The sequence below is a fragment of the Sinocyclocheilus anshuiensis genome, unplaced genomic scaffold (assembly GCF_001515605.1).
Source record: "Sinocyclocheilus anshuiensis isolate Anshui unplaced genomic scaffold, SAMN03320099.WGS_v1.1 scaffold708, whole genome shotgun sequence".
Taxonomy (NCBI): domain Eukaryota; kingdom Metazoa; phylum Chordata; class Actinopteri; order Cypriniformes; family Cyprinidae; genus Sinocyclocheilus; species Sinocyclocheilus anshuiensis.
Window position 1 is genome coordinate 2,562,464 of NW_015555881.1, and position 15,626 is coordinate 2,578,089.

Sequence of the window (15,626 nt, forward strand, 5' to 3'; positions counted from 1 at the left end):
GTGTGTGTGTGTGTGTGTGTGTGTGTGTTATTGCTCAGATCAGCAGAGCAGCAGCATTCAGACCGATCCAAACCCAGACAGTCCACTTTCAGAGTGTTTCAGAGGTTTCTTTATGAATTTAATAAAAATCAAAGTCTAAATCTTATAAGTTGGGGAATAATTGGAACTTTTCATCTGTCTGTGTTCTTCTGACATCTTTCTGCTTAAGATCATCTTTGTTAGATAATATAAACACTTTCATAAGATTGTGAACTTTATTTCTGTGCTGCTGAATTTAGTTCAACTGAATCGCTAAACAGACTAATGTTCAGTAAATAATAATAATAATTATTATGATTATTTATTACTACTATTGACTATTAATTATTAACCAATTAAATAATTTGTTTATTTGTAATAATGTTTGTATGAATATTATTTTAATAATAATAATAATTTGTTATTTTTAAATATTATTTTCTTAAATTATATTATTATATTATTATTAGTAGTAGTAGTAATTATTATTATAAATAATAATAATAATACATGTAATTACTGCTAATAAAATATAATAATCATTACTAATTATTATTATTGTATTGAATTATTATTTTAATATTATATTATATGTTATGGATTATATATTATTATATTGAAATTATAATTAATTACTGTTTATTTTACATAATAATTTTACTAATATAATTTTATATTGATAATAATAATAATTATAATTATTTATATCACTATTATTATTAATAATACATGTAATTACTACTAATAAAATATAATACTAGTAGTAGTAGTAATAATAATAATAATTCTTAAATGGTATCATATTATTATTAAAATTGTTATTGTTATTAAATATATATTTTTATTATTACTATAAAAATAAGTAATGCATTAGCCTAGCCGCAGACATTTTATGGACAATAAGCAAACGCAGTTTGTTGCATTAATCTAGTATTCAGCTGTTGTGCTTCATTTTAGACCTATGAATTATGTCTTGATAGTTCAGGGCTGCTCTGATGGATGAATGTAATGCGTGTCCGCAGCGGTTCTGCTGTGTCGACTCCATCAGTGGCTCAGTATACGAGTGCTTGCTGATATCCTGAGAGAAGCACATTCAAGCTTTGCTCTGTTAGATTTAACAGACTGTAAAGGTTTAAAGTTTAAACCCTCTGCTGTAGACAATAGCAGCTGTGTGTTTGAGCACCTAAACCTCAGTCATCAGGACAGATGCACGTTCTTTTGGTGTGTTTCATAAATATATATATACAGAATTGTTGGCTTTAAAACAAATCTATAATTTTATTGAAATGATATGATTTAGTGTTTAAATAAATAAATATGTTTTAAACAATGCAATGATTTGATGTTAAAATAAATACATTTATTTTGAAATATCAGCAGCAAAGGCTATTTTCTTGGCAAACCAATAGTAGAAGTAAAATAATACTTCTAATAATAGTAAAACAATCAAATATTTAATAAATAATCATATACAAAACTTCAACAATATTTTTCACAAATATAATAAAAAAATATATAGCAGTCATATATTCACAGTACAGATTCATATTGATTCTATATCTGTCTGCAGGTGACAACATCCTGTCTGTGCTCAAACACCTGGTGATGTCAGATGAGCTGGCGGACTCGTCAGCGTATCGTCATGGTAACATGGTGTTCTTTGATCTGTTGGGCGTTACCGTGGTTGCGTATCCCGCACGCGTCGGCACCATCATCAACTACATGGCTGCCGTCGCCACGGTGATCTACCTGGGCAAGAAGTGCATGTTAACTAGCAATGCGGGTAAGACATATCGGTCTGTCACTAACTGTTTATATGTATATTTATTATCACTGAATGGTTTTATTCAGAAATTTCGTTGATGGGTATTTTTTTTTATATTTCTAGATTTTTTTATTTTTTAAATTAGATTTGTATATGAAGTATTGTATATAATTGAAATGTTTATTTATTAAATTTTTTGTCTTATGATTATTTTAATTTCTCCTTTGCTACTGATATGCTGTTAAATAAATAAATTGTATTTATTTTAACACCAAATCATATAATTATTTTAAAAATATATAAATAAATGTATTTATGTATTCATTTATTTTAATGCCAAATCATTGCATTATTTAAAAAAAATAAATATAAATGATTTATCTATTTATTTTAACACCAAATCAAAGCATTATTTAAATGAAAAATAATTTATTTCTTTATTTTAACACCAAATCAAAGCATTATTTAAATGAAAAATTAAAAATAATATATTTCTTTATTTTAACACCAAATCATAGCAGTATTTAAATGAAAAATAATTTATTTTAACAAAGCACAGCATTATTTAAATAAAAGAAATAATTTGTTTTTATAGCAATTCATAGCATTATTTAAATAAAAGTAGTAAAATATTTATTTATTTATGTAACATACCACATTTATTTAAATAAAATAAATAAATGAATGCATTTAAATAATTATTAAAATAATAGCATTATTTAATTAAATGAAATTATTCATTTTTTACATGAATTTTAATGCTAAATTATTTATTAAAATTATTCTAATTATATCAAGCATTATTTAAATGAAAAATACATTATTTATTATTTGATTCAATATCTATATCGAGTTTAAAATGTATTCAAATTCACTTGTAATAACCCTTGTGATCACTGAAAACTGATGCTGGCTGATTGTATGAGTTTGTTTAGTTAAAGCCAATTCTGTGTCAGACGCTACAGGTACAAACAGGAATCATCACTTTGTAATGTGAGTAATGAACAATATAAAATAGGAGTAACTGAAGTCAACAGCTTCATATTATGAATTATTTTCTGATTCATTTGATTGTAGAATATAGAGCACATTTATCGCTGGTCTTGCGTGTTCTGAGGCGTGCGCTGGTCTCTGTCCCGCGGCAGGCGGCCGCTACATGCGTGATCTGGCGTGTGCGGCGTGTGTGGCTGTGTTGAGCTGGTTCGTGGCTCTGCTGACGGTTCTGATCGTGGCTCTGCTGGTCACGCTCGCGGGACGCTCCATGTTCTGGTACAGTCACTTCTACGCCGCCGTCTGTCTGTACGGATCCGCCGCCGTCGGGAAGATCCTGCTGATCCACACGCTGGCCAAGAACCTGTACTACGGGGTGAGTCCACACCTCACATTCACTCACCGCAGAAACACTCTTCTGTCCCACACTAACCTCAGCTGATGTGACAAACCCAGCGACTAGTTCCTCCTCGTCTGCGATCTGATGTCAACCGAGCACACTGTAATATTTACATCAATTTATGTGTTCTTAAAATACATTTTGAATTATGTTATCACTGATAACTGATATGAATCTGAATGAATGAATGAATGAATGAATGATGCATTTATATAGCGCATGTATGTATTGCTGTACACCCAAAGCGCTTTACAATCATGTGGGTGGGGATCTGAATCATTAGAATAAAATCTGATAGAATAGAATCTGATCATTATTTAAATAAAAATAATCAATCAATACATTATTTATTTATTTAACACCAAATTAAATGAATTTAAATAGATAAATAATACCACATTTATTTAACATCAGTCAAATTAAATTTTAAATAATACAAGAATATTTTTTACATTTTTTATATCTAAAATATTTATTAATTAATGCCAAATTTATTTATTTACTTCACATTGATACCATTATTTAAATAAATAGTTTTATAAAATTATTAAATAAAATTAAATAACAAATTTTATTAAAATTCATTATTTTATTTATATTTTAAATATTCAGTCGTTAAAATACATTTGTAATAAATTACAGGTAACTGATATGATGGCTAATATTAAGAATCTGTATATATATATAAATATACTAAAAAACAAAATCTAAAATAAAATACATATTTTAATTTGTTTATTTAAAATGATCGATTTCTAAATGACATTGTAACGTTTTCGGTGTTTGTAGGGTGTGTTTGTAAGGACTAGTTACTGAATGTCCCGCTCTTGTGCCTCAAGCCACATGAAACAGCAGCTTTTCTCGTGGGTTTGTGTTTGACCTCCTCACTGTTTCCACTCATTACGGTCACGTGAGGCTCTTTACCTAACGACTAATTCATCAGACGCTTAAAGTCACAGAGTTCACAGCTACGTCTCAATAACATGACAGATGGAAATAATGTTTTTCATTCATTTCGTTCTTTATGAATGTAGAAGTGTGTCTGAGATGCTGGAACTGTTCATCATTTCTTTTGAAGGCTTTTACGATTACATTTAAGCTTTTTTTAGTCCTGCAGTTTAATGTGAACTTGTTCCTTTTAGTCTCCTTGCTAATATGAGCTTGTGAAAACTGCATATATATACTATAATGTTTTAATAGAACGAAAACAATCTGTGTGTTGGTTCATGCTGCTGTGATTTTGCAATATTACGTTATTTGTCAAATATTGAAGCTCTGTTCTCGTGGGTTTGTATAGTTACACTTTAATGTCAAGATTAGTTATTAGAATATATTCAGGTCACACGATATTAACGGTTCGTTTCCTCGTTCGGTTTGTTTCTCTGTGGTGTTTGATGAATTTCTCATAACAGGTTTATTATTATCACTGTTCACAATGTTTGGGATTTTTAAAATGTTTTTGTAAGAAGTCTCTTCTGCTCAACAAGGCTGCATTTATTTGATCAAAATACAGTAGAAAATGTGAAATATTATTACAATTTAAAATATCTCTTTTCTATGTGAATATCTGTTAAACTGTAATTTATTTCTGTGATGCAAAGCTGAATTTTCAGCATCATTACTCCTGATGATCTTCTCCTGAAATCATTCTAATATGCTGATCTGCTGCTCAAGAAACATTTCTGATTATTATCAATGTTGAAAACAGTCGTGCTGCACAATATTTCTGTAGAAACTGTGATGCATTTTATTTTTCAGGATTCTTTGGTTAATAGAAACAGCGTTTATTTGAAATAGAAATATTTTGTAACATTATAAATGTCTTCACTCTCACTTTTGATCAATTTAATGCATCCTTGATGAATACCGGGTTTGTCCTTCACATTTGTGCAGCTCTACTGAACTATGATTATTCTGCTCATTTTCTTATGAAGCTGCTGTAATGAATGAATGTTACTGAACATCTTCTAAAGTCCAGATTCAAGCACAGCATAAACAAACACACCACTTATTTGCAGTTCTTATCAATTAAGAGATTACATGGAATATTTGTACATTTTAAAGTTAATTTGTAACAATTTTACATGATCTTTTTCATATTTTTTAAAAACACATTTTTACTTTTACTAGTTTTTATGCTCCTCCGGTATGTTTGAGTCATATTAATGGAGTTTTAACTCCTTTTTTGAATTTAGAGTTTGTTTGAGTTTTTTTTTTTATCAGATAAACTTCAGATTTGTTTATTTTTTGTTTCTTATTTTGCTAACAACAACATCTTGTCATGAAATACAAACAAACATACAAAACCATCACTAGTTCAAAAAACAAATCGTAACATTTTTAAATAAAAAATAATTTAACACCAAATCTTAGCATTATTTAAATATGAAATATTTATTTAACACCAAATCATAGCATTATTTAAATAAAAATGAAATAAAATGTATTTATTTAGTTTATTGTAACACCAAATAGCAGCATTATTTAAATAAAAATTAAATATACTAAATTTTATTCATTTATTTTATTGCCAAATCAGCATTATTTAAATGAAAAAATATTTTATTTTATTAGTTTAGTTGTATAGTTTACTTTAGCTTAGTTTATTTATATTTTTTGTCTGGGTCATGTTTCAACACAAAATTTAAATCTAAAAAGTATTAAATTATGTTTTGCATTAAGAAAATGAAGCCTACCTTTTACATCGTGACATTATTTTTATGACAGTTAAACACGTTTTACCCCAAATTCTCATGAGAAATTTCATTTTAATTATTTATTTATTTTATAATTCTCATTGTTTCGATGAGAAATCGAGATACAATGATTAATTTTTTTTTAATTTTTTTTTCAAATATTATTTCATTTACTTTTGGTTTGTTTTTGTAATTCTTATTCGTTCTGATTCTTATTAATGAAATACCTTCATTTAATATTGCAAAAATAAATAAATCATGATATTTTAAATAATTAAATAAATATTTTTTATTTATTTATTTATGTATGTATGTATGTATTTAAATTTTTATTTTATTTATTTATTTTTAATTTTTTTTATTTTATTTTATTGAGGTCTCCGTGTCTCTCTGTCTGTCAGGGTGTGAGCGGCGTGGATCTGTCGGAGCGCTTCTTTGACGTCAGTCTGCTGTTGTGGTGTTGTGCGCTGCTCTTCCTCACTCAGCGCGGCTTGTGTTCGGCGTATGTGCCCATGATGATGGTCGTCTTCCCTCTCGCCAGCAAACTGCTGCTCACAAAACACTTCAGAGCCAGAGGTCAGACAAACCGCAGCATTACTTTGGACATTCTTCCACATTTGATTGTCCCGTCACAGTAGTTCAGTTCAGCCGGATTGCGCTGATCTTCATGAGTGTGTGTGTGTGTGTCGCTTCAGGAGCGTCTCTGCAGTACTCCGTCCTGTACCTGACGGGTCTCGCCGTGCCGTACGTCCACATCATGTTCCTCATCTGGGTGGTGTTTGAGATCTTCACACCCATCCTGGGCCGCAGCGGAACCGAGATCCCGCCAGACATCGTCCTGGCATCACTCATTACCCTGGCAACCGTCATTCTGTCTTCATATTTTGTGAGTCACACAGACTAACTGTAAACAATTCTAATTCAGAAATGTAAAAAAAAAAAAAAATCTGATTCAAAAATTCAGTTTCAAAAATTCTAATTCATTGAATTAGGACACATGTTCCGTCCCTGGATGTATATAGTTTTTATTTATTTTTATTTTTTTTTAATGTTACTTTTCTTTGTAAAAAGGAAAACAGGTTATACTTTGAAACAATTTAATGAAGGTTGAGTATAATTTATAGTTAAAACATACCAGGTAATTGTACATAATTGTACAAGATACTCCATGCTTGCATTGAGTATTGTATGTAACTTGAAATATGCTACATGATTGTACTCAAATGATTGTTCACAACAAACAAACAAAAAAACAAACAAACAAAAAATTCAAATTCTGAAATTTGGATTCAAAAATTCAAATTCTGAAATTTAAATTCAAAAACTCAGATTCAGAAATTCTTTTTTTTTGCTTTTTTTTTTTTGCTTTTTGAACACAATAAAACAATCCGAACTTGCTTTAAACGATTGACAGTAACAAATCTGACCTAATATAACACTTAACGACAGTCAGAGATATGACAGTATGACATATGAAAATGATATTTAACAATTGCCCCACTCCCCCCCAAAAAATACAAATAAATAAAAACCAAATATAATATATACATATTTAGGGTTTAGACACACCGAGACATCTTAGACTTTACATACACTGTTAAGGAGACCGAGCATATTTGACATTATACTTATCTCTTTATACCATTTTCAGATTCAGAAATTCTAATTAAAAAATTCAAATGAAAAAATTCAAATTCTAAATAAAACAAGCAGAGATTAAATTATTTTATTCTGCCATATGCTTCCTTATACCCCCCCCCCTCTGTCCAAAGCAATTGCAGCTGGACTGCTTACACTCTCTCTCTCTCTCTCTCTCTCTCTCTCTCTCTCTCTCTCTGTCTCTCTACAGATGCATTTCATCTATCTGACCTGCAGTACGAGGCGGATCTTGGCTGGTCTGGGATCAGTGTTTGTGCTGATGTTTGTTCTGGTCTGCTGTGGTCTGTTCTTCCCGTATTCTGCTGACCCGTCCAGCCCGCGACCCAAACGCATCTTTGTCCAGGTGCCACCATCACTGATCTCGCTTTAGAGCAGGGTTATTATAGTTCACTCAAACCACTGATTCTTTGCAGCATTTATTTTCAATAAAATATATATAAAAGCTTATTTTCTAGTTGCCAAGACAGCTTTTCTTCATTTTAATTTAGTTTAACTTTTTGTACTAAAATAACTAAAAACTAAATTTGAAATAAAAATAACACAAGCTTAATAAATAAAAGCTGATTTTCTTTATAAAAAAGAAACAAGTTTATAATATATAGAAAAACTTTAATTTTCTTTTATTTATATTAATGAAATCCTATGATTTATATATTTTTTAATATTAATTCATTTAGTTTGTTTTGTAATTCTCATTATTTCTGATTTTTATTAAAGAAATACCATAATTTAATATTTTAATGTTTATTTATTTATTTTTAAATATTGTTATGTATGTTAATATGTTATAAATACTGTTATATATGTTATGTATAAATACTGTTAATAATTTTAATTAGCTTAAATTAATGGCACAATACACAAGAAAACAACAAATAATATAATATAATAAAATATAATATAATATAATAATGACACATCAAAATGAAAATGGAAAATATAAAAATAAATCCTAAATACTTCTAGCCTGGTTTATAAACCAGAAATATTAAGCTTATTTTTTTTTAGCACTTTACATGAATTGTTCAGTAGAACCGTGTCTAAATCCAGTGAACACTGATGATTTCAGCACAGCACACGCATGTTGCACGCTCTGGACGGGACGGTGGAGCGCTCTGACTCCGGGTTATGGATCAACAGTCTGGACTACAGCGGCATGCAGCACATCACGCCTCACATCCCGCAGATCAACGACAGCATCCGCTCGCACTGCTCCGAGCAGCTGCCCTACTGCGGCTTCCCATGGTTCCTGCCGGTCAAATCCCTGGTCAAGTGAGTTGGACAGAGATCCCTGACGCTCTCGCTGTGCTTCAGCTCATTAACGCTCGTCTTTCTCTGATTTCAGGAAGAACTGGTATCTTCCTGCTCCTGAAGTCTCTCCTGAAGCTCCGCTGCAGTTCCGGCTCTTATCCAGACAGGACACTGAATGGGGAACCGTTAAAATGAGCTTCGAGGCCAAAGGTGAGAGTTCAGGGTCATTTCATCATGAAGGGAAAGGATCCTCATGAAATATAGAATAATGACTGTTGATAACTTGATTCTTCAAAAAAAAAATTTTTTTTACATAAAACTGATGTTAAAAAAATTTCATAAAAAAAAAAGTTAATATTTGTCATATATAAAATTAAAAATAATAAATAATAATAGTGTCTAACTTTATTCTTCAAAAGCATTTTTTTAATTACTGAAACTTTTTAGTTTTAAATATTATATTACAAACATTTACAGACTAGTTTTATAATTGTATAATATATATAAATAATTATATGCTAATAAAAGTGTAAACATTTGTCATATATATATATATATATATATATATATATATGTTTGTGTTATCAAAAATAGTAATGATTGTCGATAACTCAAAACTGCCTGTAGTTTGAAATATTATATTACAACTATTGTTATTTTTTAAACTAGTTTGTTGTATATGCAATATATAACAAATTTGAATGAATGAATTAATTACTTTATTATTTCAACTGCTTTCTAAATATACATGTGCTTTTTTAGTTTTGTTGAATTTTGAGATTCAAATGATATCCGCATTTAATAATCCAGTCAATGTTTAGTTTGAGTGTTTGACTGATTTAGATCAGAGTCACAAACACACTGTTCTCTTTCAGGTCCGAGTCACATGTCTCTGTATCTGCGTCCTCACGCCGGCGCGTCTCTGATGGGCTGGTCATTCGGTGACGGGACGCCGCGGTTCGACCTGAGTGGAGAGTATTTCGTCTTCTACTCTCACGGCCTCGACGCTCCGGCCTGGAGCTTCTGGCTTGAGATCCAGGTGAGTTTGACAGGTGTGTAACCAGAGCCAAAGCGTCTGTGTCTGAGTCTGTGTGTGTTTCTGCTCTTTCAGCTGCACGAATCCTCAGACGTGCCTCCTGACGAGGGGCTGATCTCTCTGGCCGTCTCGTCTCATTACTTCTTCGGTCCGGACCGGCGCTCGGAGCAGCTGGAGTCTTTGCTGAAGAGATTCCCGGCCTGGGCCTTTCCATCGTCCTGGGTCAGCACCTATCACATGTACAGATACTGAGGGACACGAGCGGACCCCCATCACTCACTCACTCACTCACACACACACTCACATGCTCACACACGCTCACACACACACACTCACACTCACACACACACACACACACACACACACACTCACACCCATAAACTCCACACCGGCTCCATCATTCACAACAACCAACTGACAGTGTTTCGTTTATTTTATTTTATTCTAGTTTATTTTAATTATATTTTACTTTTTCATTTTTATTTCTCTTTATTTTATTTTTGTCTGGGTCATGTTTCAACACAAAATCTAAATCTAAAAATTATTAAATTATATTTTGCATTAAGAAAATTAAGCCTACCTTTTACATTTATTTACATTTATTATTTTTTATGACAATTAAACACATTTTACCCCAAATTTTCGTGTGAAATTTATAATTTAATAAATCATGATACTTCATTGATAAAAACTTTAAAAAAAAATTGTTTTTGTAATTCAAATTAATATCATTTCTGATTCTTGTTAATCTAATCCTGTTTTTTTTTTTTTTTTCAAATATTTTTGATTAGCATAAATTAAAGGTAGTACACTACCATTATGTATGATGATGAATATAAATTATAAATTTAAATTCTCAAAAATAATGACAGGATTATTTATCATGCCATATCTTTTTATATATAATTATTGTTATCTTACAAGTAATGAGAATTGTGAATTGGGTGTTTAATTATCATGAAAATAATGCAGAACATCTGAACGGTTTTGTGAGCTGTGTCTCAGTATTTGTGTGTCACTCTGGACTGAGATTGCGTCAAAATGACTCGAGCAGAATTTCAAGCCGTTTTTCTTGTTCCTGGTGTTTTATGCAACTTGATTTTCAGATTGACTTCTGATCATTCAGTTACAGAAACATGGTATTACCGCAGTAATGTGATGTGCTCAAAATCCAAGTGCTTTTATTAATTCATTCATGTTTGAAGCGTTGGATGATTGTTCATGACTGTTTTATTTGTATGATAAAAACGGTGCAAATGTTTTTCTGGATTGAACTGGATTTGAAGCCTTAAAATGAGCTTTAACCATAATTCACATTATTACTACAGTAAAGCCGAGTGGATCTCGTTTAAAATAAATACAAACACATGTATATACAAACAAACACACACGGATAAATGTGTTTCTTTGTCCCAGATTTCAGATGAATGTGGAAATATGACTGTGATAATGAATGTTCAATTAATGCAATCTTACTGACCTACGTTTGTCCTTTTGTTTGGGATGAAAGTTCAATGAGCATGATTTATGAATGACAGGATGTTCTGTATTTTCCTTTAATAACTAGTGCTACATTTGCCTGTTTGACTTGAGCAAACAAAAGCAATGACAGAAAATCCTGCACATCACTGTAAAATACAGCCGAATAATAACTGTAATCACATGTAGTTCAACAATTAAAAAAAAAATGATATTCGTCTTAATTTCTCAAACTGGTCATATTTGTTTTTTGACTCAAATGGTACAAAACTCATTTCTTGTCACACAGATGCTGTAGTTTTGATGTCCATGAATCGCTTGGGAAATCGTTAAGTAATGTCTGTTAGATTGATTGACGCGGTCCTGTTCTGATTCATGTTTATATCATTTGCTGCACTGAATTGTATTTCTGCTATGAATCAATTTTCTAAGAAAATCACTTTAGGTCTCCTGTCATTTGTTTGTTGTTTTCTTACTCAGATTTAAGAATTTTTCAAAAATAATAAAAACTGAAAAATAGAAATATAATAAAATAAGATTTTTTTAAGACAAAAATGCAAAAGAAAAAATTTGTAAAAATGTTTTCGCAATATTTCTATACATTACAAACTCTTACAGATACAAACTTGTAATTGGTAATGTTTTTGAAGTCTTTGCTAATCAAGGCTGCATTTATTTGAAAAAAAAAAAGAAACCGTAAAATCGTAAATGTAATGTATTTCTGTGATGCGCAGCTGTATTTTCAGCATCATTACTCCAGTCTTCAGTGTCACATGATCTTCTATATATATATGATGAAAAATAGATAGTGATTAAAAATGGCATATTTAAGATTAATGACAAAAAAATCACCATCAATAATGAATTTTATCATCTTGCTTGTAAACTAATTTTGAAAAATAAATACTGCATGTGTTTGATTACGTGAACAGTCTGAAAAAAATGAAAAAATTATTCTTGCTTAAAACAGGAAAAAATATGCACCATATGGGTCAAAAAATATATATAATCTTGTTTTCCCTTATAATCTTTTTTTGACCACATTGGCAGATTTTTGCTCGTTTAAAATAAAAAAAAAATCACTTCATTTTAACTTATTATAAGAGATAATTATATCGCTCATTTATTTATTTATTTTTTTAGCAGAAAAGACATTGATTTATTTTCTTGCTTTAAGCATAAACTCACTTCATTTTGATTATTTTTATCAGAAAACAAGAGTTCAAATCAAGTGGTTTTGCCTCTCCAGTAAATGTATCTTGATTTCAGAAGGTTTGTTCGTACTGGAAAAGACAAAAAAACTAAGAAAGTGATGTTTTGCAGTGTGAAAGTGAAAAGAGCAAAACATGATGCTTTTGACCACAGGATGCTGAAAACACAGCAAAACACACACGACACTGCAGTCTGGACGAACTGGAATAACACACACACACACACACACACACACACACACACACAGGTAACGCAGGTCCGAGCACGTCAGGAGAGGGTGCAGTCGTACGATCCCTCCTCCAGCGGCTCCTCCTCCTGCTCCTCCTGCAGCGTGTCGTCCAGGGGCCGGGCGTTGGCTCCGGCGGGGCCGTCCAGAGGCAGCGGGTGAGCAGACGTCACGGCCCCGCGAGCGTCCTCGGCTCGGGGCAGCAGCGGTGGCTCGCTCAGTTTGGACGCTCCGGCCGGCTGGAAGGCTTCGGGCTGAACCTGCTCCACAGGAACCTCCATCAGCTTCAGCAGCTGAGGACGAATCAGGCTCAGGAACGGCTTGTAGCCCAGACTGACAGCAGAAACACAGAAAGAGAGCGTCATTAATCTCAGAACCTCCAGAAATCCCACCATGAACATGAACGTGTTTGTTGCAACATTAATTCAGAGTGCTGGAGCTAAATTTCTCAAACATTACACGTGCTTCCAGTTTACTAACATTCAGACAAAACAACAGAAAATTATTCAGCTTATGTGCAAATTATAATTGTTTTTATGTTCTAAGAAACCCTGACTGACATCATATAAACAACAAATACATTTAAAAAATTGTAAATAAAAATATTTTAAATATTTATAATGTGTATAATATAATATATATATATATATATATAATATGTTACAAAAGATTTCCATTTCAAATAAATGCTGTTCTTATATACTTATATACTTTCTACTCATCAAAGAATTTTGCAATATAGTAATATTTCACAGTATTTTTGATCAAATAAATGTTCAAATAAACATTATAAACTCTTACAGATACAAACTTTTAAATGGTAGAGTATACATTTAAAGAAAATAAATTAGACATAAAAAAAAGACTATTTTAGATTTTAAAAAAAGATACAGATAGACTGATCTGACTCGCTCAACTTTGTTGATGACTTTTAAATGGCAGTGCATAAATTTAAAGAAAAAAATTTGACATTTTTAGAAAAAAAAAAAAAAAGACTTTTAAAAGTTATATAATATTTTCTCATTATATGTATATGATTAGCCCTTTAAACACATTATACAAATACATAAATCTTTACTATATGAAATGAAATTTGCCAGTGATACGGACCAATCAGACGAGGCCCACAGGTCGACCGCTATCAGACCGGCTCGGATGCTCTGGACCGTTTCTGATGGGACTTCTGGACTGTCCAAAAACCCCACGACCTGCTTAATGACACCAGCGTCTCGTAAGATCAGTCAAAAGAACAGCATTTATTTGAAATACAAATCTTTTGTAACATTAGAAATGTTATAAATTATAAAAATAAAAATCCCACTGTAGTGTATTTAAAGACACTTGTATATAAATATATTTTCCCAACACATCTGAAACTGATTAGGAAAAAAACAGCACACGTTTAAAAAATAATTTATTGTTCTTTATGTACAGGAAATATAGAAAACGGAGTAGAAAAGTTACTGTCCAGGAAACTCTCTGTACACTGCATTGAGCAGAAACTCCAGGCTTTAAACTGTACAGATGAAGAACTCAAGAGTACCGAGTCGTGCATGAAACCAGATCAAATCCTCAGTCCACATGAAATAACAGCATCAGTCCTGTGACGTCAGAGGAATTGTGGGTAATCTGTACCATGAACACGTCCGTGAATCTCACACACGGAAGCTCTTTGGTTTGTGAACAACATGATCATCAGAAATACTGCGACGAGAGGAGGAGGAACCGCCTAAATCGGCCTAACCACATTTTATGGGGTTTTGGGCACTTGTCAGCTGGTTTGGGAGCCACTGAACCAGCTTAAACCAGATCAGGCCGGTCTAAGCCGCTCGTTTGGGGGGGAAATAAAACATTCAAATAAAGATGCATCTCATTAAAGCTGCTAAATACTCGGAGACGACTGTCAATAACGCATAAGAGCTACAAGAAGAAGAAGAATACAAAGGCATTGATAAATGTAGATGATTTGGTCCGTTGTGAAGGCAGCGCTAACAAGACGAACACTGAACACATTAATACTGACCATCGTTCAGATATCATAAAACACACACACACACACACACACACGAGAGAAACTCAACCCCGCGTCCGTCTCTTTGTCCTGCCGCTCAAATAAATACACAGAAAACCTGCAACAATGCAATTTAGAGAACACAAAACAATCGCAATAATGCAGAAACTGCAAATGCAAAACTGCTTATCTGAGATTAATAATCAGAAATAGACATTATCATGGCTGTAACATAACACATGTGTTTATGTCTTCATGAAGATACAGGAGCATCAAACGCTTGAAAAGCTCCCTCATCAGCTCATCGATGGTTTTACAGCTTAAAAACAAATAAAAGCTGTCCGTTTCGAAGCTACAAACCTGCAGCTGAAGAACAAACATGATCCGGATCAGATCTCACAGAAATCTGCGTCAGAGCTGATCATTCATAATTAACATTAAAACATGAAGCCATCCTCTCACACACAAAACAAACTGAAACCAATTAAAACACGTGATCGATCGATTCTCATCTGCACTGCAAAAAAATCACTTTCTCAGCATTTTTGTCTTCTGCATTTCTGTTTTCCAGTACAAATATCGAAATATTATTAAATCAAGAACGAAATGAAAAATTCAGTAGGTTTAGGCTTAAAATAAGTGTACTTTTTAATTTGTAGAAAATTGAGAGAGAACATAAAAGTAAAAAATAAAAACAATACACAGTGATGAAAAAGTTGATATTTTTTAATCTTGGCTGTAAAATAATGTTGACAAATAAATAATGTATTTGTTTACTTTGTTAACAGCCTTTAAGCCCTTAAGATATTAAGTCATGATTTTTATCAATAAAATGATCAAAATGAAGCGAGTTCATGCTTAAAACAGGAAAAAGAAAAAAAAA

At 31.7% G+C, this 15,626-nt stretch overlaps 2 protein-coding genes across 2 annotated transcripts in view; one reads left to right on the top strand and one right to left on the bottom strand.

The window, feature by feature from the left end:
* ermp1 (endoplasmic reticulum metallopeptidase 1) overlaps positions 1-10,265 on the top strand; it is a 17,015-nt gene extending 6,750 nt beyond the window's left edge. Inside the window, 9 exon segments of the mRNA XM_016470270.1 lie at positions 1,589-1,801; positions 2,929-3,149; positions 6,271-6,445; positions 6,565-6,755; positions 7,719-7,871; positions 8,598-8,800; positions 8,874-8,989; positions 9,655-9,818; positions 9,891-10,265. Coding sequence (XP_016325756.1) covers positions 1,589-1,801; positions 2,929-3,149; positions 6,271-6,445; positions 6,565-6,755; positions 7,719-7,871; positions 8,598-8,800; positions 8,874-8,989; positions 9,655-9,818; positions 9,891-10,067 — 1,613 coding nt within the window. The 3' untranslated portion in view covers positions 10,068-10,265.
* A 2,220-nt stretch (positions 10,266-12,485) lies between these two features.
* ric1 (RIC1 homolog, RAB6A GEF complex partner 1) overlaps positions 12,486-15,626 on the bottom strand; it is a 48,875-nt gene continuing 45,734 nt past the window's right edge. The window contains exon 26 of the mRNA XM_016470126.1: positions 12,486-13,065. Within this exon, the coding sequence (XP_016325612.1) occupies positions 12,774-13,065 (292 nt within the window). The 3' untranslated portion in view covers positions 12,486-12,773. The remainder of the gene's footprint in view (positions 13,066-15,626) is intronic.